The following is a 25,418-nucleotide window of genomic DNA, read 5'->3' on the forward strand; positions in this document are numbered from 1 at the left end:
AATGGGGCTACATATTTACACTCTTCCATTATTTGCACTGGACCAAGCGGCATAACTCAATATTGAGTGTGAGTGAATGGGGCTACATATTTACACTCTTCCATTATTTGCTCTGGACCAAGCGGCATAGCTCAATATTGAGTGTGAGTGAATGGGGCTACATATTTACACTCTTCCATTATTTGCTCTGGACCAAGCGGCATAGCTCAATATTGAGTGTGAGTGAATGGGCTACATATTTACACTCTTCCATTATTTGCTCTGGACCAAGCGGCATAACTCAATATTGAGCCAGAGTGGATGGGGCTACATATTTACACTCTTCCATTATTTGCACTGGACCAAGCGGCATAACTCAATATTGAGCGTGAGTGAATGGGGCTACATATTTACACTCTTCCATTATTTGCTCTGGACCAAGCGGCATAACTCAATATTGAGCGTGAGTGAATGGGGCTACATATTTACACTCTTCCATTATTTGCACTGGACCAAGCGGCATAACTCAATATTGAGTGTGAGGAAATGGGGCTACATATTTACACTCTTCCATTATTTGCACTGGACCAAGTGGCATAACTCAATATTGAGTGTGAGGAAATGGGGCTACATATTTACACTCTTCCATTATTTGCACTGGACCAAGCGGCATAACTCAATATTGATCGTGAGTGAATGGGGCTACATATTTACACTCTTCCATTATTTGCACTGGACCAAGCAGCATAACTCAATATTGATCGTGAGTGAATGGGGCTACATATTTACACTCTTCCATTATTTGCACTGGACCAAGCGGCATAACTCAATATTGAGCTTGAGTGAATGGGGCTACATATTTACACTCTTCCATTATTTGCACTGGACCAAGCGGCATAACTCAATATTGAGCAAGAGTGAATGGGGCTACATATTTACACTCTTCCATTATTTGCTCTGGACCAAGCGGCATAACTCAATATTGAGTGTGAGTGAATGGGGCTACATATTTACACTCTTCCATTATTTGCACTGGACCAAGCGGCATAACTCAATATTGAGCGTGAGTGAATGGGGCTACATATTTACACTCTTCCATTATTTGCTCTGGACCAAGCGGCATAACTCAATATTGAGTGTGAGTGAATGGGGCTACATATTTACACTCTTCCATTATTTGCACTGGACAAAGCGGCATAACTCAATATTGAGTGTGAGTGAATGGGGCTACATATTTACACTCTTCCATTATTTGCACTGGACCAAGCGGCATAACTCAATATTGAGCCACAGTGAATGCGGCTACATATTTACACTCTTCCATTATTTGCACTGGACCAAGCGGCATAACTCAATATTGAGCGTGAGTGAATGGGGCTACATATTTACACTCTTCCATTATTTGCACTGGACCAAGCGGCATAACTCAATATTGAGCGTGAGTGGATGGGGCTACATATTTACACTCTTCCATTATTTGCACTGGACCAAGTGGCATAACTCAATATTGAGCCAGAGTGAATGCGGCTACATATTTACACTCTTCCATTATTTGCACTGGACCAAGCGGCAGAACTCAATATTGAGCGTGAGTGGATGGGGCTACATATTTACACTCTTCCATTATTTGCACTGGACCAAGCGGCATAACTCAATATTGAGTGTGAGTGGATGGGGCTACATATTTACACTCTTCCATTATTTGCTCTGGACCAAGCGGCATAACTCAATATTGAGCGTGAGTGAATGGGGCTACATATTTACACTCTTCCATTATTTGCACTGGACCAAGTGGCATAACTCAATATTGAGTGTGAGTGAATGGGGCTACATATTTACACTCTTCCATTATTTGCACTGGACCAAGCGGCATAACTCCATATTGAGTGTGAGTGAATGGGGCTATATATTTACACTCTTCCATTATTTGCACTGGACCAAGTGGCATAACTCAATATCGAGCCCAAACCCTGAGTGAATGGGGCTACATATTTACACTCTTCCATTATTTGCACTGGACCAAGTGGCATAACTCCATATTGAGTGTGAGTGGATGGAGCTACATATTTACACTCTTCCATTATTTGCACTGGACAAAGCGGCATAACTCAATATTGAGTGTGAGTGAATGGGGCTACATATTTACACTCTTCCATTATTTGCACTGGACCAAGCGGCATAACTCCATATTGAGTGTGAGTGAATGGGGCTACATATTTACACTCTTCCATTATTTGCACTGGACCAAGCGGTATAACTCCATATTGAGTGTGAGTGAATGGGGCTACATATTTACACTCTTCCATTATTTGCACTGGACCAAGTGGCATAACTCCATATTGAGTGTGAGTGGATGGGGCTTCATATTTACACTCTTCCATTATTTGCACTGGACAAAGCGGCATAACTCAATATTGAGTGTGAGTGGATGGGGCTACATATTTACACTCTTCCATTATTTGCACTGGACCAAGTGGCATAACTCCATATTGAGTGTGAGTGGATGGGGCTACATATTTACACTCTTCCATTATATGCACTGGACAAAGCGGCATAACTCAATATTGAGTGTGAGTGGATGGGGCTACATATTTACACTCTTCCATTATTTGCTCTGGACCAAGTGGCATAACTCCATATTGAGTGTGAGTGGATGGGGCTACATATTTACACTCTTCCATTATTTGCACTGGACCAAGCGGCATAACTCAATATTGAGTGTGAGTGGATGGGGCTACATATTTACACTCTTCCATTATTTGCACTGGACCAAGCGGCATAACTCCATATTGAGTGTGAGTGGATGGGGCTACATATTTACACTCTTCCATTATTTGCACTGGACCAAGTGGCATAACTCCATATTGAGTGTGAGTGGATGGGGCTACATATCTACACTCTTCCATTATTTGCACTGGACAAAGCGGCATAACTCAATATTGAGTGTGAGTGGATGGGGCTACATATTTACACTCTTCCATTATTTGCTCTGGACAAAGCGGCATAACTCAATATTGAGTGTGAGTGGATGGGGCTACATATTTACACTCTTCCATTATTTGCACTGAACCAAGCGGCATAACTCAATATTGAGTGTGAGTGGATGGGGCTACATATTTACACTCTTCCATTATTTGCACTGGACCAAGAGGCATAACTCCATATTGAGTGTGAGTGGATGGGGCTACATATCTACACTCTTCCATTATTTGCACTGGACCAAGTGGCATAACTCCATATTGAGTGTGAGTGGATGGGGCTACATATTTACACTCTTCCATTATTTGCACTGGACCAAGCGGCATAACTCAATATTGAGTGTGAGTGGATGGGGCTACATATTTACACTCTTCCATTATTTGCACTGGACCAAGCGGCATAACTCAATATTGAGCCACAGTGAATGGGGCTACATATTTACACTCTTCCATTATTTGCACTGGACCAAGCGGCATAACTCAATATTGAGTGTGAGTGAATGGGGCTACATATTTACACTCTTCCATTATTTGCTCTGGACCAAGCGGCATAACTCAATATTGAGTGTGAGTGAATGGGGCTACATATTTACACTCTTCCATTATTTGCTCTGGACCAAGCGGCATAGCTCAATATTGAGTGTGAGTGAATGGGGCTACATATTTACACTCTTCCATTATTTGCACTGGACCAAGCGGCATAACTCCATATTGAGCCACAGTGGATGGGGCTACATATTTACACTCTTCCATTATTTGCTCTGGACCAAGCGGCATAACTCAATATTGATCGTGAGTGGATGGGGCTACATATTTACACTCTTCCATTATTTGCTCTGGACCAAGTGGCATAACTCAATATTGAGCCACAGTGAATGCGGCTACATATTTACACTCTTCCATTATTTGCACTGGAACAAGCGGCATAACTCAATATTGAGCGTGAGTGAATGGGGCTACATATTTACACTCTTCCATTATTTGCTCTGGACCAAGCGGCATAACTCAATATTGATCGTGAGTGGATGGGGCTACATATTTACACTCTTCCATTATTTGCACTGGACCAAGCGGCATACTCAATATTGAGCGTGAGTGAATGGGGCTACATATTTACACTCTTCCATTATTTGCACTGGACCAAGCGGCATAACTCAATATTGAGTGTGAGTGAATGGGGCTACATATTTACACTCTTCCATTATTTGCTCTGGACCAAGCGGCATAACTCAATATTGAGCCACAGTGGATGGGGCTACATATTTACACTCTTCCATTATTTGCACTGGACCAAGCGGCATAACTCAATATTGAGCCACAGTGGATGGGGCTACATATTTACACTCTTCCATTATTTGCACTGGACCAAGCGGCATAACTCAATATTGAGCCACAGTGAATGGGGCTACATATTTACACTCTTCCATTATTTGCTCTGGACCAAGTGGCATAACTCAATATTGAGTGTGAGTGAATGGGGCTACATATTTACACTCTTCCATTATTTGCTCTGGACCAAGCGGCATAACTCCATATTGAGCCACAGTGGATGGGGCTACATATTTACACTCTTCCATTATTTGCTCTGGACCAAGCGGCATAACTCAATATTGAGTGTGAGTGAATGGGGCTACATATTTACACTCTTCCATTATTTGCACTGGACCAAGCGGCATAACTCAATATTGAGCCACAGTGAATGGGGCTACATATTTACACTCTTCCATTATTTGCACTGGACCAAGCGGCATAACTCAATATTGAGCCACAGTGGATGGGGCTACATATTTACACTCTTCCATTATTTGCACTGGACCAAGCGGCATAACTCAATATTGAGCCACAGTGAATGGGGCTACATATTTACACTCTTCCATTATTTGCACTGGACCAAGCGGCATAACTCAATATTGAGCGTGAGTGAATGGGGCTACATATTTACACTCTTCCATTATTTGCACTGGACCAAGCGGCATAACTCAATATTGAGTGTGAGTGAATGGGGCTACATATTTACACTCTTCCATTATTTGCACTGGACCAAGCGGCATAACTCAATATTGATCGTGAGTGGATGGGGCTACATATTTACACTCTTCCATTATTTGCACTGGACCAAGCGGCATAACTCAATATTGAGCGTGAGTGAATGGGGCTACATATTTACACTCTTCCATTATTTGCACTGGACCAAGCGGCATAACTCAATATTGAGCCACAGTGAATGGGGCTACATATTTACACTCTTCCATTATTTGCACTGGACCAAGCGGCATAACTCAATATTGAGCGTGAGTGAATGGGGCTACATATTTACACTCTTCCATTATTTGCACTGGACCAAGCGGCATAACTCAATATTGAGCCACAGTGAATGGGGCTACATATTTACACTCTTCCATTATTTGCACTGGACCAAGCGGCATAACTCAATATTGATCGTGAGTGGATGGGGCTACATATTTACACTCTTCCATTATTTGCACTGGACCAAGCGGCATAACTCAATATTGAGCGTGAGTGAATGGGGCTACATATTTACACTCTTCCATTATTTGCACTGGACCAAGCGGCATAACTCAATATTGATCATGAGTGAATGGGGCTACATATTTACACTCTTCCATTATTTGCACTGGACCAAGTGGCATAACTCAATATTGAGTGTGAGGAAATGGGGCTACATATTTACACTCTTCCATTATTTGCACTGGACCAAGCGGCATAACTCAATATTGAGCGTGAGTGAATGGGGCTACATACTTACACTCTTCCATTATTTGCACTGGACCAAGTGGCATAACTCAATATTGAGTGTGAGTGGATGGGGCTACATATTTACACTCTTCCATTATTTGCACTGGACCAAGCGGCATAACTCAATATTGATCGTGAGTGAATGGGGCTACATATTTACACTCTTCCATTATTTGCACTGGACCAAGCGGCATAACTCAATATTGATCGTGAGTGAATGGGGCTACATATTTACACTCTTCCATTATTTGCACTGGACCAAGCGGCATAAGTCCATATTGAGTGTGAGTGAATGGGGCTACATATTTACACTCTTCCATTATTTGCTCTGGACCAAGCGGCATAACTCCATATTGAGCGTGAGTGAATGGGGCTACATATTTACACTCTTCCATTATTTGCTCTGGACCAAGTGGCATAACTCAATATTGATCGTGAGTGAATGGGGCTACATATTTACACTCTTCCATTATTTGCACTGGACCAAGCGGCATAACTCAATATTGAGTGTGAGTGAATGGGGCTACATATTTACACTCTTCCATTATTTGCACTGGACCAAGCGGCATAACTCAATATTGAGCGTGAGTGAATGGGGCTACATACTTATACTCTTCCATTATTTGCACTGGACCAAGCGGCATAACTCAATATTGAGCCAGAGTGGATGGGGCTACATATTTACACTCTTCCATTATTTGCACTGGACCAAGCGGCATAACTCAATATTGAGTGTGAGTGAATGGGGCTACATATTTACACTCTTCCATTATTTGCTCTGGACCAAGCGGCATAACTCAATATTGAGCAAGAGTGAATGGGGCTACATATTTACACTCTTCCATTATTTGCACTGGACCAAGCGGCATAACTCAATATTGAGCAAGAGTGAATGAGGCTACATATTTACACTCTTCCATTATTTGCACTGGACCAAGTGGCATAACTCAATATCGAGCCCAAACCCTGAGTGAATGGGACCCACAAAAATGACCAATATCAAAATAACCATGTATACCAAATTTCAAATAAATATCTTAAATGTTTAGGTTTGATCAGCAAAAATCTTTTTACACTCTTCCATTATTTGCACTGGACCAAGTGGCATAACTCAATATCGAGCCCAAACCCTGAGTGAATGGGACCCACAAAAATGACCAATATCAAAATAACCATGTATACCAAATTTCAAATAAATATCTTAAATGTTTAGGTTTGATCAGCAAAAATCTTAAATCATGACACCAGCGGATAGTACAACAGTTACTTCATATACAGTGAAGCCTGAATAACTATGACATCAAACTATGACAATATATATCTCAACTTTCCTCATTGAAAAGAAGATCAACTAAAATGCATATTTTCTAATTTATTTCACAAACAGTATTACATGTATAAATAGAATGTACAGAACATGTAGTAACAAAAAATGCAACAAATATCTGCGGAGAGCAACATCAAACATGACTTTATATAGAATTATGTGAGATTCAAAGTATTTTAAATATGACAGTTTGTTCATGACATTCATTTTGGTTCAAAAATAGTACAAACATAAAAGTAGGAAATATAAAATGAAATGGTTAATGTGGGAAAAATATTGTGGTGGTTAAAAAATCTATTAAAAATATGATTGTTGAACATAATTATTAATTATGTTAACTAACTCACAATAAAATAATTTTGACCTTTGTACAAAAACATGAAAATGAATCAGAGGTAAAAATGAACAAAATACTCAATTATCGCATTACATTACATTAGGCCTTTATAAGTTATTGGTCTATCAACACAGTTTCCTCACTTTCATTAGATTAAGATTGTGATAGCTTTGCCTATTACTTATTAGCATCCATCTTATCAATGAGCATACATATTGTTCTATTACTTTCATAATTCATAATCTTGATAGTAAGGCCACACTGTTTTATATATTATATGTTCATTTTCAACTCTATCATTAAAAACCTACCTGATTGAAAAAACAAAGCTTTCAAAACAAACAAAGAAAGCACATGTATTCATTTGCAATGTTATTAAGAAAATGTAAACTACATATTAAGATGTTAAAAGTCCATAAGTCCATTCCAAATCAACATAGACATATTTCAGACATAAAACATTAACAACTGTACATATGAAGTTTAGACATTTAGCTGTCAATGGCTTTCAGTGCCATGTGTTAAAATGTTGGTTGGAATTTATTTTTCAATATGAAAAATGTTTGTGTTTCTCTAGAACCAAGCCACATGCAAACATCTAACATAGAAATACAACAGCATGGCCTTATTTCATTTCATTTAAAAACAATCTGTTTAACTTGCAAGAAGAAAAAAGGTTTTACTGAAATTGCAATCAAAACTTCATACAGACAAAAAAGTCATGAATCATATAATAGACTTGATATTGACCTGAATCTACCACATAATTTTGTCATACCCTAATCAATAAGAGGAGCCTGTCATTAGCACCAACTGCATGAGGTTTTCTTAGATGACTGTGTGTTGTAGTGAAACAAGTGTGTTAATTCAAACAGTGAACAAGAGGCCCAAAAGGGCCTATGCTCTACTGGCATGGCTTTTGTAGTCATATCAATCCACAGCATGTATGTATGGGTAAAAGGCAACAGACATATAGTTTATGTTTTGTGTTTGGGTTACCTGAAAACGTAGCACGTTCAACATCTGAGCCCAGAAAGTATTGTAAGCAGATTAGTTGCATGAACTATTTTAATGTGCCAAGTAAAAGTCATCTGACAAAAAAAAATGCTTTCAAAACTGTACTCATAGTAAAAATTTATGTAGTTTTAAAAGTTAAAAAAAGTTGGTCAAAAGGTCAAAGTCAAGGGCATCCTAGGACAACATTGATCAATTTGAACAAACATTCACAATCAATTGTGTTGAGATGGATGCACAACACACAAAAAGATTTTCAAACCTTTCCAGATTTATGTTTACCAAACCTGTGAACCCTGGGTGTGGCCAGTAATGACACCAGGTGCATAACTTAAACATTCACAACCAATTTTGTTATGATGAATGCACAAACAACAGAACTTAAAGCTAAAAAATGGCCTTTGGGCTTTCAACAAGAACAAGGCAGAGTAATTCACAAAATCAACTGCAGAAGCAAAAAGCAAATTGTCTCTCAAAATCCTAGACTTGCAAATTGTCTCCCTTAACTCTAGACTTGAATTCACATGTACATGTAAACCTGGCTAAAAATAGAAAGCATTTCTTTAAAACTTTCATGGCCCATAATCTACGCATTCATGGGCGGATCTGGCTGGTTTTCGAAAGGAACCGAGCTCTAATGGATATCTAGATACTGAACAAGTTTCATTGAGATACAATCAAAACTGAAGACTGTATTGTGTTCACAACCAATTGTTTACACAATAGCATTTTTTTATACTATCAAGGGCCATAATATAGGCATGCATGGGCGGAACTGGCTGGTTTTCGAAAGGAACCCAGCTCTAATGGATATCTAGATACTGTACAAGTTTCATCAAGATACAATCAAAACTGAAGACTGTATCGTGTTCACAAGCAATTGTTTACAGACGCACGAACACACGGATGCACATACTACGTACACATTACCATCGCATAACCTCTTCTGGCCTTTGGCCAGTAGAGCTAAAAACAATAAACAAAACTGATATGTTGAAATCAGACATGCATTATTTACAAGTCACTATCACAATAAAAGGGAAATCTTAAAGGGACTCGCTCATGTTTTTGGACTTAAAAAATATTTTCCTGGTAATGCATTTGAAAACACTTATTTTATCTTTATTTTACTCTGTGATATCGAAATTGCAGAAAAAAGAACAGTTATAGTATAAAAAAGTATTTTGGTTTTAGTGGGATGAAAACCAACGCTAAAAAAGTAAAAAAACATAGACAACAGGTGCCTTAACCACAAGGCTACCAGGACTTAAACAAAAGTGGTGGATATTTTGACCTCATAAGAATACAATTGATAACATCATGTGATAATGTCAATCAACTGATCGCGCAACAACAAAGTTGGAATTAAGTGACCAATTGGGTTGTTAACGCTAATGAAAATATTGGTCTTCAAAGACATTACTTGAGCAAGTATCAACATTTGCTGAAGGGTTCAAGTTTTTAGTATCTTAGTTTTAACAATCCTAATGTTTTACCACACTTTATTTGGTCATAAAAAGTGCATTTTTCAAAAACATGAGCGAGAACCTTTTAAACTACAAACCAAGAAGATGATCTTTATAAGCTTTAAGAAATATTTGTATTGAAATATACATTGTCATTTGAAGCTTTTCATGAGATGGAATATGTTTAAACCAAAACAATGAACAAAGAAAACAAATAAAGTACGCCCCGACTATATAGCTATTATGGTAGGGTTTAAAAAATAAACATGCAACCTTTTTTAATAACTGACATGCATATTAATTTAATTTCATTTGTGCAAATAAAGCAACTTCAAGCTTTGAGCAAATAACTTCAACAGTAATCTCAAGTGCAAAAATAAGTTTTAAAGCCAATATTATCAGTGAAAACTTATTAATGGATCTAAATAATACACCAGAATTGCCATTAATGGAACAATTACAGAATACAAACATATACGGATATACATTGATATAGGTACAGGTATGTTCTACACCAATCAAGTAGGTTTGACCTTACATATCTTCCATATGGAAGCTGACTACACACAGCAGAGAACTCAAGAGCTTTACCCCTCCTTTTACAAGTTTTGACACAACTAATCTTCTGTATGTATATATGGGGCGTAGCTGATCACACTCCAGAAGAGTAGTCGAGAGTTTTACTTCTCTTTGATAAATTATATTAAAAGCAAGTTTTAACATTTCTTTTCTTTGGTGTTTCCAATTCAGATATGAGTACACGTATTTGTCTGTTACTACCGCTATGCCCCCACTAGTGGCAGTACTCTCCATCAACTTTCAAGTCATAATTTGAGGTAGGTTATACAAAATAACCAAGCATTTAATGTCCTTCTCAAAATCTCATTCAGTCTGTATATTTAATGCTGCTGTGTTTCTATCCAAACTAAAATTTCAATGTTGAAAATCAGATGGATAATTATTCATAATTCTCTAGTAAATCATAATTATACTAAATCAGAGAAAAATCTAACTATTATATCATTTATTTTTCCGAAAGCTCTTATAAAAAAAATCAAATACAAAAAAAAAAATACCTTGATATATACAGAATAATTGTATGTTATAAATAACTGTGATAATGCATAGAAAGTCATTCAAAATGTATAAAATCATCTCCAATAGAGGAGAGCTGTGTAGTTTTGGCTATTACCGTAAAAGGCAACACTGCTTTATTAATCAAGTATTTAATCATTTCAAATATAGATTTTGAATTCAACATTGTAAAAAAATCTAGGCAAGACAGCTTAAATAACCCATCACATTTAACAGCCGCATTAAAAAAATAATATCTTGGTTACTAATTATGTACATCTTATAAGAACTGTGGATAACTATTTTCATAATGTATATACATTGTGATAGCTCCATTGTAAACCCATGATTTTACTCCCATATAACTACACATATACAGGCACAGACAGAAAATACAGGTGTGAACAATACAATCATAACATGTTAGCTTTAAATTAGATGCATTGAGGTGTTCTAAAACTAACAAACAATACAATAAAATAACATCAACATGGGACTTCAGTAGATTATATATGTTGCAGACATATTTACAATGTACTGTGATTTGTGCGATCAAGGTAAACAACACAATAGCTCTATAAGCTCTTTTTTTAAATGAGCTTCATAACAGATTAAAACAACATGGTTTGATATAAAAAAAGATATACAAAAAAAACTACAGGGACTAGCCGAAACATGGCTGAACAATAATGAGGCCTGCTGGTCATAAAAACAGCATAGCAATCCAAATAGCAGATACAGATTTCCGGTCGAGATTTTCATGGAATGGATCCTCATGACCAAATGTAAACGGAGCCTGAAGGAAACTGCTGAACAGCTTATACAGTTATATGGGAAACCTGCATTACAAGAGGTGTTGTTATGCTGACAGCACCATTGATATAATGTTTATTTGCTTTAAACATACAGTTTTTGGGATGTGTTCTATTAAAAGTTACTAGTAAAGAAAATTGACTGGCTCGGTGGTAGAACGTGGTATTTGAATATGAAGTGTTTATTTAAAAAAACAAACTCACAGTGACCTTTATCTAATGTAGAAAAAGTTGATTAAAATGACCCAAATTTCTCAAAATATCTTTAACATAACAGTTTTAAGCATTACATTTCATTTAGCTCAGTTACTTGTTTAAACTTAATTGTATCAATCAAAATACTGTATAGTTTATCTGAATGTTTTATAAATGTTTATTTTCCAAATCACAGAATTTGAAGGCCTTTAAAAAGAGTAAATAACATTTTTACAAAAAAAATCAGTGACCTTAGCTTGATGCTGTTATACAACTTAAGATTGTTTGAGAAATTGGGGCATGATGTTTACCACAATAACTACATGTATATACAGCGCCATTACACTGGTGATCTTGTGGTGACAGGCATGTCATGCATGCATACTGGATAAATTCTGTAATTTTACATTATACGCTGCTTCACAAGCACAGATGTGCTAAAGACAAAGCATTTAGATCAAGGCAGTCTTGTTCAACACAAGACTTTATACAGAACCAATGCAACATGTCAATGATGCATTTATGTAAATTTATCCCAGGAGCCATAATTAAATCTGTCTTTCCAGAAGTCTTTTCCCTCATACCAGCCGGACTCCATAAGTCCTCGTATAATGTCATGGGTACGTCCGGGAAATAGCGGATTATGCTCTTTACTTAACTCCTGGCCTATCAAGTAGGCTGCATCCAATGGGTTAATGTTCTTCTCTGACGCGGTCTTCAGAATTTGCAGAGTTGTCTGGTATATCTGAAAACCAAGACCTTGTGTATGACTTTTGATGATAATTTAATACTTAACAGTGTAATATATGTGAAGTCAGAAAACAACATTCATTAATGTCTTGAGGTTAGAATCCTTTCAATTCCATTGCACATATCAGAAATATATGAAAGACTCCCTGAGATAATTCAAGTTCTTATAAAAATCAGCATGTAGGCCTTAGTAAAGTAAGGCCACCTTACTATACATGTGCATATTGTCCCTGACAACATATGTACTATGTTACATTTGAATAACTTGAAAGTTTCTTGTGTTATTGCCAAGATAAAGATTTTCACACACTGATGCAGACACCAAGGCTATGATTATACCGTGCACGTTTCTACAAAAACAAATAACACAAATAATCAGTTGTCTGAAATTCCAACTCCGGTAATGGCACATACTGAGTGTTCCCAATCATAGGAGAGGTGTTTGTTGAACTCTGGGTCATTCTCCATCCTGCCATACAGCTCAAGAGACTTGCTAACAATGCCCTAAAATAAATCACACATATCATAAAAAGAAAAAAAAAAATACTTAAAACACAATCACATGCAACTCTTGCGTTTCAAATAAATCACATTTTTTAATATCCTTTTAAACCTTATGATATAGCCTAATGTCATGTAAGAGTTTATAAATACAAGTTGATTCATGTTCCACCTTAACAGACAGCTCAAATCTTTAATTCTAATTAAACAGGCTAGGAAATACTACATATATAATTTACCACTTCTAAGATCCTAAAATTGAAAGTGCCATAAAAGATATGAACGAAAACATTGTTGTTTATCTAGTACCTATTTTTTTTAGGATCCCCATGTATTTTGGTAGATTCCCAGTTTAGGGATATTGTTGGTAAAAAGGAACTTGCAAAATTGAAATATTTGAATGACCCATTTGCAATGCGGTCAATGCATTTACATCCAGTAGTCATTAGAGTCGGCCATGTGCAGAAATGGGCAATGTCAGCCAAACTCGTTTACATGCACTCGTAGTTAACAAACCTCCACGCACCATTCTATTAGGGATGACATCGGTCACATAGAGGATGTTGTTTTTCTTCAACATTGCATAATCCTCTTCCATATTGACCGGCAGATTTGATGAGCCACAGATTATCTTTGTGTCCAGCATAGGAATCGTGTGTTTATCCAGCGTCTGAAAATGAGCATTGACATATTAAAATGGAAAACTGTTGCATTTCAAAAAGCCAAGGAAATGAGCTTTATTTTCTAAGGATCAAAACATCTGCTACATATCGATTGAATTGTGTCTTTTTGCTATGGAGCATCAGAACATTTTGATATCAAGCTCATACAAGACTTTCTGACATCAGTTAACTTTATACATATTTTAATAATTGTTTAAAAAGGTTTTATTCATCATAAAAATACATGTATACATGGTAGCATTCAATCTGATATTTCCTTCAACAGATGAATTTTAAAACAACAATAACAACAGGTTATCTTTTGCAAATTTCAGTAGAACATATCTGCAATATGTCAAGAACATGTCAAATTTGAACTTTCACTCTAAATCAGCTAATTTAAAATTCAATTAAATTGTAAGTTTTGTCAATGTTAATATCATTGCTTATAAAGCAAAAAGGGATGGGTTTTTTTGTTAGGAATGCCAAAAGATGATGAGAACAAATGTAGCATTTAAACCTTAAGACTTTAGGCAATCTTTTTTCCATTTTGTTTGAATAAGACAACATGCAGCCCTAAAATCATCTGATCGCTGATTTAGCATAGATGTTTATAAATATATAAAATGAAAGAAGACCCACAAGGCCTATGACTTGTTTGCATTTTTTTATCAAAAGCATGCTAGTTATAGGCAATGCACTGAACCCACCACATTCATGGGAAACAATCAGTAAACATAATGTATAACAATGGGCAAAGGGAGAGTTATACTACAATAATACACACTTCTCTGTAAAAGTTATCTCCCTTAGAGCCTACTTTGATAGGGCTACACCATGGTTTAAGAAATGAACCCAGCTCTCATGGTTATCTAACTTTTGTATAAGTTTGATACAAGCAATTGTTTACGGACAAAGGATGTGGTGCCCGTCATCTGTAAACAATTGCTTGCCATCGCATAAAAGTAGCTCTTTTGTGTCAATACTCCATATGATGTTGTCGATGACATGAAATTACATAAGGAGGCTGCATTATTAAATAATTTGCTCACATATAAGCTGTACATTACTTATATGTATAGGATGAATAATGTTTATCATGTATAATTATTACCATATTCATACATATATACTAGTATATATAAAATATTATTGTTATTAAATACCTGTAAATAAACTTCCAACAGACTACTGTAGTACAAGTGTGAACTGTTTGAGTTTGTTATTCACTAAAGCCATGGACATTTTATATTAAAATGGAGAACTATTAATGAATCAACTAAAACTGAACAGACAAAACATTTTAATCACATCATGGTTAATAACCAGGTTATACTTTATACTGTTAGTGTATTTCCTCTGGATATTAAAATAGAAGAACTATATTTTGTACATTTACCATTGATAAAATATTGTTAGGTCAGGAATCTTCACATAAATATTAAGAGATAGGAAAATTTTTACCATGAATATAAGAGATAAGCATTATAGTTTGTCAAATAGGATCAGTAGACAAAACATAATTACAAACACTAAGCAGGATGTTTGGCTAATGCCAAAATAACTTCAACTTTTGACATCTCAGGGTGACTTTGATCTTTGAAGTATAGACCTGAGTCTTGCGGTGACATGTCACCTCATCATGGTGAACCTTCATGGCAAGATTTTGGAAAATCCTACAGTGCATGGTGAAGATACAGCCCAGACAAGGATCATTTCTACCTTTGACCTCAAAGCATGACCTTGTGACTTTGACCATTGAGGTACAGACCTGGGTCTTGTGTAACATGCCGCCTCATGATGGTGAACCTAATGGCAATTTCTTTGAAAATCGTATTATGCAAGGTCAAGATATAGCCCAGACAAATTCTGCCCGGACAGAGCCCGCACATTAAAGGAACCGCCATTGTGACAGCTTAGTAAAATTGCCGTGCATGTGCAAAAGCTTCTTAATTTCCATTTAGATGTTTTCATTATGTTTTTTTCATTTATATAGCATTGATAAATTAAATAATAAAAACTAAAGAATCTGAAAGGAAGATAAATTTCGGTGGGAAATTGATTTCCAATAAAATATGGTGCCCATATGGTTTAAAGCTATAAGGGATATATTTACAATAAACATTATAACAAAATCTATCTCCATCAATACTTGCAGATGTTGATCTTTGATTGAATTGTTATTATAATCAATCATTGTAACAATGCTATGATGAATATTGCTACTGTGATTGTCCAGATTCTTGTTTATATGCATCCACTGCTTACATTACAGCTCCGATAAAAGAAATTGTAGGAACTATGTAGTATTGTAAGAAAGAACTATCAGAAATCCACAGCACACATTGTTTTAAAACATGATTATAATGAATCAATGAGTACCAAACCTCCCATTTATCAACAGAGTCTGATGAAAAGTAATGATTCAAACATTATAAGCAATATCAAGAAGTTAGCGCTGTTTGATGCAGAAACACAATGGAATCTAACTTTGTTGACATCTTCACCTTTTCTAATTATCACTAATTTCTATAAATATATGTATCAAAGGTTTACCATTGAAAAACATCAAAAGAAAATTATAAAATTCACAGTTTGTTTGTCATATAATGTTTGATGTTGTGTCAACTATTATTCACGGTCTTTTCATTTAAGGAAACAAACAAAATAGAGGCAATCTAAATATTAATATCTTATCATAAAAGTAATCTTTAAAAGGCCTGTGCGTGATTGATAGTTAAACAGTGATCTTGTGTTTATGAGCGAATGTTTGAGGGTAAATGTCTAGCAAAGTTCACTCACATCATTGTCCACTTTTTGACCCTTTAAAAATAGAGGACAAAAAAATTACAACAATTTTATTTTTTTTGACAATTTCAAACACAAGGTTAAGGGCTTATATAATAAGAAAGTGACCATAATGCAACTGCTAGATTCTATCAAACATATGTAATAAAACAATTCAATATTATGTAAATAGTATACAGTAAAACTGCGATCGCTCGAGGTCGCCAGGGACAGAGCCAAAACCTCGAGGGTACCGATGTTTCGAACGACCCGATTTTCAATTTTCCAGTTTGATATGAAATATCTTTCAGTGTATTTTAAGTTTGAAGTCGTCAAGCAGACTGTTTACTAAGACACCGATTATGTGTTGCGTTGTGGAAATCGCTAATATGTTCAAAGGTTGACGTAAACTAAATGTAAAACGCAAAAGAAAAAACAATAAATGAATAAATAGAAATGTTAATTTTAACAAAAAAGCACGTTTTCGTAACAAGCAACATTTGAATGACATTACATATTGTGGCATTAGTCAGATTTAAGTTTCGCAAAATCAAGGATTGTTCCGTTTCGCGAAACTGTTCAATCGTAATGTGACGTGACAGCGTACAGAGCGTCTGAAGATCACGGTCAGCATCGGCAGTGAATTCAAAAAACCTTCTGACCACATCTAAAGCGTTAACTTCTCGTCATTAACTTCTCATAATTATCAACTAATATCGGTCATGCGTTAACAGTGAAAAAAGTTTTTTCACACTTTATCAAATTGCCTTTCAACTGTCATAGCAATGTTTACAACTTGTGAAAATTTTAACACCTAGCAATTGTTTGTTTTCGGTTTCGATGCAGCATGGGTATATTTTATATGAAAATAGAAGGAAAAAAGTTCGGGACCAAGCTCCGACCTCGAGGAAACGCCGGTTCTCGAACGACCGCTTGTTTGAGGGAACGCAGTTTCACTGTATTATATGTTATACTTACCATCCCTCTGGCACAAGGGGAAAAGATATCACAGTGATGTCGGTAAATGCTTGTGTCTTCGTGGGAAACTTTCTTTATAGTTAAGGTGCCATCATTCACCTGTGAGCAAAATACTGGTACAGTGTATGTAAAGGTTACCATCATTTCAAGATACAAGAGATACAAGAATCTTTATATATGCTAACACGAAACCTTAGCTCAATGAGCTATTTTCGGACATGGTAAACAAACATTTCTAAACAAATCACGTCTTGTAAGTTATTATATCTATTTGTCTATATTACTTTGCAAAATTGGTTAACTATTAATATTTATCGAAACTACAATTGCTTAAGATTAATCAATACCGGTATATACAATTTTGTGTTCAAACTCAGAGTGAGGTAACAAAATTTAGACATTTAAAAAAAAGACAACTATTCATTTACCGCTTTAGGAAAGGTGTTTCTCAGATCCTCGACCCTGAACGAGTTTACTTCAGAGACATAGATATGAGCAGCATTGTTCTGTAGCAGTTCACCTATAATCACCTCCGCTGAAATGACAATACCCAAACAGGGTTCAGAACGCATTAATTTAATTTATGATAACCCAGACACCATAGATTATTCATTATTGAAAATGAGTGGTGCTTATCATCATGCTTGTGAAGTTTGCATGAAAAGATGTACAGGTATCTCTGCCTTAAATAAATAAGTTTGAAATTCATAAAAATGTCCAAACTATGAAAACTCAAATACATGTAGTTCGACTTAAAATATTTTGTTTCTTCACATTAATTTACATATTAACAGGTTGTTAAAGTAACAAATTATGAAAATTGTTATTAAGTTGCATCAATGTTCTATTATTAAATAAAAACAACAACATTTTAATTATTTTATAAGTCAACACACTTTCCAATATATAAGACAAACTAAAGGACTTACCAACCCTTCCCCCACCTTGAATGGCCACATATTTGCCCCTTAGCGTTCCCATACCCAGGTAGACCAAGGCCGCCTCCATCGCTTTCACAACACCCCGGGCAGTCCAGTGGTATGCGTTTGCAGAGCCCCCATAGTCCGGTGATAGGTTGGACACGTAACGAGTCTGCATAAACATCGTATCCATGTCCTCCACAGAGCTGCCTATGCCTGATCCCGCAACTGAAGAATAGTTTTTTTCAGATCATGAAAGGTATAGCAAAGCAGAGTTATGTTAAAACAAAAAGTTTCTCATGCCAATAGGAATGTTCATGGAAAATGTGCATTCAATGTATCATGAACAAATTTGCAGTCTGTGAGATTTTATACTGCAATAATATGCTTGTCTAATAACGAAAACTGACCACAATTTGACAAATGCCAGATCTCTAGCAGAAATGTAGCAGTGTTCATGCACCAAGATTTACATTGTAATCTTGTAACATTGTAATCTTGTGTATCCAGGCCCAAATATCACACAAAAACTGTAGTCAAACTGATTTTGCCACGAAAGAGCATGTTATGTTCCAAAATCTTGCATGTTTTACTCTTTTAAAAAATCACTGACTATTAGCTTATAGAAAGCTGATTCTTGAGCAAAGATAGAAGAACCTCAATGAGTTGTACTTCATAACATTTTTTTGCTCTAAAATATTTCTTTGGTATCTTGAGCAAGGTTTTAATTCAATATATTCTTTTAAAGAATGCACTTAAGAAGTGTGAAAACATAGTAATACATGATTTAATGTTTGGTGTTATGTTGTAAAATGAGTTGAGATTGAGACTTAACTTCCGTAAGTATTTTTATGATAACATATGGGGCTTGGCTATTTTACAGATCCTCATAACAGCATTTAACAAGAGATGTTTGTCAAATATTATGCCCCCCTAAGCGCCATGTTGTCAGGATTATTTGGACAATTGAATGAAATATGCATGGACCGAAATGACAGCTGATTTGTCATTGACATTGGATGCCTTTGAGGCACTTTTAAGAATATGTCCATTCAAAGTCTGGGGATAGTATGTACAGTTCAAATCATGTTCAGATGATGACTGATATTTGCACAGATAAAAATGTATCCTATTAGCAGCAGGGAATAAATAAATATGACAAACTTTTAATATTAAAATGAATACGAGTAATGACCATGACCTTTGACCTTATGACCTCAAAATCCATAGGGGTCATCAACTGGTCACCCAAATCCAAAATGTCAAGTTTGAGGGCCATGGGTGCAGGCATTGTCAAGTTATCACACAGACAAACTTTTCATGTTTAAGGTCTCTGTGATGAACACCAAAATCAAAAGGGGTCATCTACTAGTCAAGCCCAACCCTCCAACTCAAGTTTAACGGCCATGGGTGCAGGCATTGTCAAGTTATCACTCTGACACCCTTTTATCATTCATGGTCACTGTGACCTTGACCTTTGGCCTGATGACCCTCAAAATCAATAGGGATCATCTACTGGTCAGGCCCAATCTCCAACTCAAGTTTGACAGCCATGGTCGCAGGTATTGTCGAGTTATCACTCGGACAACTTTTTATCATTCAAGGACACTGTGGCCTTGACTTTGGCCCGATGACCCCCAAAATAAATAGGGGTCATCTACTGGTTATGCCCAGCCTTCATGTCAAGATTGATGACCATAGGTCGAGGCATTGTTGAGTTATCACTCGGACAAGCTTTAAAATCTTGACATTTAATCCGATGACCCCTACACACATTGTATAATAAATCGGGGTCATCTACTCGTCAGGCCCAACCTCCATGTCAATTTTGATGAGTTATCACTCGGACAAGCTTTGGTCTACCGACCGACCTACTGACTGACCGACATGTGCAAAGCAATATACCCCTCTTATCAATATTTATGAAAACAAAGAATATTATTGTAACATTCAGTATCAATTACTTTTCCTTGATTCTGGTGTTTTACTTCATAACATCCCCAGTGTTTTATTGTTTCAAAATGTCTACTCTACTTACTAAAGCAACCATTCAATGATGACAAAAAGTCTCCAAAATCCATGAAAGCCTGTCTGCGGAATTCAGGGTCAATGAATGTGCCTGTGTCATCAGGGAAAGAAATCAGACCTTTGCCTCCACCAACCCTGGTAGAAAACCAGAGTGAATGTCAATGTTATAGTACTTTGAATGCAGGTAATTAAAGTACATGTATGAAAACATTTGGTTAGGGCACCATAAGTAATGTCTAAAGGACCTTCATGCAGACACAGACCAAATGTTTTGTTTTATACACTAATAATTTGCAATTCTAAAATATTTATTGTTTATATTTACACTCATATGCAAAATATCTCCAGGATAATCCACATTCATCTTTAACATAAAAATAAGCATCGTAAAGACATTTTATCATTGAACACAATTATTAATTTGAACAGTAATGGTGTGACTTGCTTCATCAACGTCACAGTAATTTTACAGCATTAAATCAGCACAATTCTACCCTAAGACTTACCACATCCCAGCAAGAGCACATTTAACCCCTAATGCTTTTGAAAATCTGCAGCCATGCTTAATTAACTCTGCCATACTTGTTTTAGGACGAAAATCGACACCCCCAATCTGAAATATGTAAAAAAACAACATACAATCATGTAAAAGCTAACCTTCATAATACATACATGTACAGTACCACAATCTATTATATGAACATTAGCACATACCTGTGTAGAGAAATACTACCTTAAGATCTCGGTGCAACTGACTTCACAAATTGCCATTCTCTAGGTGGACCACTCACTCTGAAGGCAGACACTCGACCACGCTCAACAGCATTTATATAAGTGAAATTTTTAAACTTATCAAATACCTGTCACCAGTAACACTTACTCCCTCCATTGAAATTCATCCTTGAGTTTCAGAGATTACTATATAACATAATTCATAATTAATTTGGTGACTATGCCATTAACCTAACTATACACACCTCAATATAGGTACATGTATCCCCAGTATAACAAGAGCAGTCGCAAGACAGCGCGCCCGACTAAACCGCTTTGACTTAGAAGTGAATACAATAACGATGTAATATTACCAAGTCTGGTCTCTTAATGTCAAACCTAACTAAAATTATTCAATACATAAGGTGACTTTGATGCTGCCCTCCCACCAGCCCGCCCGAACAATGATGCAAGTCATTCAAATAACTTGATTTCCCATTATGAAAATGTGGTTAAGAATATACAAATATGCCTTTCAAAAGAAATTAAAAAAAATCAAGGGCCATAATTTGTATTTAGGGTAAAATGGAGTTATGTTTCTTGTTGTAAGATGGTCATATATAATTTTGAATTTTATTAAGTGCATTGAATGAACGGTATAGAAGTTTTTTTATTAAAATCCCAACTTGCCCTTAACTTTTACTTGCCTAAAACTTAAACCTAAGTCAATCAGGGGCCATAACTTGTATTAAGGATAATATGGGGTTATGTAACCTCATTGTGTGATGGTCCTGAACAACTGTGTACAAAAACATTATGCGGCCATTTTAGCCATTCCAGAATGATAGTTTTCGATACAAAACAAATATCATGTTTAAATGAAGCTTTGAAATACAAAGGGAAACTCATATTTTCTACGAAAATGAGCAATTTTCAGCAAAGTTGAAAGTGCACCAGGTTATTCCATCCTGCAGGGAAATATTCAAAAAAATTCTTTTTACAAAATGGAAAATATTTCACCTAAATTTTTGAAATAGCATATTTTGTTTTCAATCAGTTAATCAGAAAAAATGCTGAGATATTCAAATAAATGAAATTTATTGGTACACTACCCTGTCATTTCAAAGGATTTAAGAGTGAATGTTCATATTATGCATTTGTTCATGAAATAAGCATAAATCTTATGGGTCACGGACACTACGGACCATGGACATTATGGACCAGACATTACGGATCAGATTTAGGGACACTACGGACCAGATTTAGGGACATTATGGACCATCTTCAGAAACTTACGGACCATGATTTATAATGTTTTTAAACAATTTTTTTTTTTATTTATTCACTCGTTGGTCTTAAATTTGTTAGTAAATACTTGAATTTGAGTGCTCAGTATGACAATTATCTTTAATGTAACTGTGAAAAATCCTGTGAAATTCCAATGTTAAACATCAATGTATTTTTAATAAATTATTATAACAATGTGAATAATAATGAACGAAATATGTTTTATCTTACAATGTACCATATTTCAGAACATTTCGTACCATGAATTAAACATTACTCATGTTTTGTTTAAGAACAGAATATATAATATAATTGAGATAATTATGCATCGATTTATATTTTTACATACAACTTATGTGTATATTTGTAAATGTGAATTTTAATGTTTTCATATGTGATCGATTGCGTGAGTCTGAATTAAACTTTGGATCGTCAAATTTGTTTGTTTTCTGTTTCATCTGTTGTAATTGAAAGGTTCAGTGAAAATGCGCCATCACAATGGGTTTTCACACTTTCATGATTGCCAATTAAAGGTTGTCAGTATAATGTTTGTTTCTTTTGTAAAATACCGCCGATTATTACTGGTACAATTATAACTTATAAACACTAATTAAGGCAACAGAAATTGCCAGTTTTAAACATTGTTTAAATCATGGTCTGTAAGTTTCTGAAGATGGTCCATAATGTCCTTAAATCTGGTCCGTAGTGTCCCTAAATCTGGTCCGTAATGTCTGGTCCGTAGTGTCCGTAATTCAATCTTATAATTCTGGATTTTGTTCAAGGACCTTACTTTCTCCCTGGAAAATTTCATAACCCAAAAATAACTATTTCTCAAATTGCTCAAGAAAAATGTCCATTTCCCGGCAAAGGGTGACTAACTACATGTAGTTACTAGTTTTATAAATACTCACTCCTTGTCCACGATTTGTTTTCCATAGGAAAACTGACAACAAGCATCCAGTTCGGTGTCCTTTTTCAAAGAAAATAGCATCATGTTCATATTCCAGACCATTTAACTGATTTGTTGGGAATAATTCACTCAAAAGTTTGTGGGAACATTTTACTTGTCCATCTAAATTTGAAATAAAACAACGTTCAATATGTTCTTGTTGAAGAATGTTTAGAAATTCAGTTGGGGAGCACTTTGAAAGAGTTTCAAATTCAGAGCACTTTCCTGTATTGGTTGAGAACTTCAAATGCAATCTTGGAGTTTGTCTGTGTTTTCTAAACAGAGTCACAGATTGTTCCTTTAGTGTTAAATTACGTGAGGTAAAAGAGTTTAAATCGCGATATTGCTGAAATGACAACTGCCTTACATGCTGCAAAACAGAAAGGTTTACACGCCTGAAAATTAATTTCATAGTTTTATATTCAGAATTATCTCTAAAGCAAGAAATATTTAACTAAATAAAATTTATATAGAATTTCCCCTTTCTTTTTGTGTTGACATTGAATATTTCATTATATAATCGTATCAAACGAAAAATAGTTCAGTAAAATAAATTCGAACTATTAAATCTGTAAATTAATTAGGGTGCGGGGTGATACAGGAATCCAGTGGATTTCACGTGAAATCCACTCAAAACGTGAAATCCACTCAGAACTCAGTTATTTTAATTAATAATTTAATTTTTTTTGTATACATATTAGAAAGTGCCTCATGAAGGGTTTATATTTCAAATTTTATTGAAATTGGTCAAAAAATAAAGAAGTTAGAGCAATTTTTCATTTTTTTCCAAAAATAGATCGGAAATCGATGTGAAATCCAGATTCCGAGAAGTGAAATCCACTCATAGCTCATTAATTTTAATAAATAATTTTCTGTTTTTGTATATTTATTAGAAAGTGCCTCATAAAGGGTTTATATTTCAAATTTTATTGAAATTGGTCAAAAAATGAAGAAGTTGGAGCAATTTTTCGAAAATAGATCGGAAATCGAGGTGAAATCCAGTTTTCGAGAAGTGAAATCCACTCATAAATCATTAATTTTAATAAATAATTTTCTGTTTTTGCATATTTATTAGAAAGTGCCTCATAAAGGGTTTATATTTCAAATTTTATTGAAATTGGTCAAAAAATAAAGAAGTTAGAGCAATTTTTCATTTTTTTCCAAAAATAGATCGGAAATCGATGTGAAATCCAGATTCCGAGAAGTGAAATCCACTCATAACTCATTAATTTTAATAAATAATTTTCTGTTTTTGTATATTTATTAGAAAGTGCCTCATAAAGGGTTTATATTTCAAATTTTATTGAAATTGGTCAAAAAATGAAGAAGTTGGAGCAATTTTTCGAAAATAGATCGGAAATCGAGGTGAAATCCACATTTTGACAAGTGAAATCCACTTTCTGAGACGTGAAATCCACTCATAACTCATTTATTGTTAACAAATTATTTTTTTGTTGAACAAATAATTGAAAAGGCTACATAATGGGTTTATATTTCAAATTTTATTCAAATTGATCCAAAAATAAGAAAGTTGAAGTTATATTGTGAGGGCGTTTTGTTGTGTATGCATAATTGTTTTGTTTTTTTTCATGATAGACACAATATCCATACACATCCAGGCCATACCACGTGGAGGCGCTCTCAAGCATGGCCCTTTTTTACTTTCGAATTTTGAAAATATTAAAAAAAAAATCCGAAAATTGTTTTGTATTATTTGTTTATGCCAGACATTATTTATGGTTATTTATACATGTACATTGGTTGATATACGTAATCATAAAAACAGAAAAAAAAGAAACAAACAAATACAACAGAACAAAGTTACACCAAGTGAAATCATATGTTTAACTTGGTTTACAATAATGAGAGATAATGAAAAGGTATGTTCACAACAGTTAAGGAAAAT

The 25,418-nt window shown here is 35.3% G+C and overlaps 1 protein-coding gene across 2 annotated transcripts; it reads right to left on the reverse strand.

Moving 5' to 3' along the window:
* Positions 1–7,073: 7,073 nt before the first annotated feature.
* Positions 7,074–23,988, reverse strand: LOC128217619 (valine dehydrogenase-like). Of its 2 annotated transcripts, XM_052924882.1 has the most exons (10): positions 23,475–23,988; positions 21,072–21,178; positions 20,576–20,700; positions 18,547–18,765; positions 18,046–18,152; positions 17,618–17,716; positions 16,655–16,675; positions 13,717–13,860; positions 13,104–13,193; positions 7,074–12,684 (listed from the first exon to the last, which is right to left on the reverse strand). In XM_052924882.1, exons 1-10 carry the CDS (start codon positions 23,922–23,924, stop codon positions 12,460–12,462), a joined length of 1,587 nt encoding a protein of 528 aa, XP_052780842.1. In that variant the 5' UTR covers positions 23,925–23,988; the 3' UTR covers positions 7,074–12,459. The 2 variants fall into 2 exon arrangements, with proteins under 2 accessions (XP_052780842.1, XP_052780843.1); XM_052924883.1 differs by lacking the exon at positions 16,655–16,675.
* Between the last annotated feature and the right edge of the window lie 1,430 nt (positions 23,989–25,418).

The sequence above is a fragment of the Mya arenaria genome, chromosome 14 (genome assembly GCF_026914265.1).
Source record: "Mya arenaria isolate MELC-2E11 chromosome 14, ASM2691426v1".
In the NCBI taxonomy this organism is placed as follows: Eukaryota; Metazoa; Mollusca; class Bivalvia; order Myida; family Myidae; genus Mya; species Mya arenaria.

Bases quoted from the DNA above. Each gene is read 5' to 3' on its own strand.
- LOC128217619 (XM_052924882.1), bottom strand. From the start codon at position 23,924: ATGAAATTAATTTTCAGGCGTGTAAACCTTTCTGTTTTGCAGCATGTA. The intron at 21,179-23,474 runs GTGAGTATTTAT...TACATATTTCAG, and splicing joins AAACAAATCGTGGACAAGGA to ATTGGGGGTGTCGATTTTCG. The intron at 18,766-20,575 runs GTAAGTAGAGTA...ACTATTCTTCAG, and splicing joins ATCATTGAATGGTTGCTTTA to TTGCGGGATCAGGCATAGGC.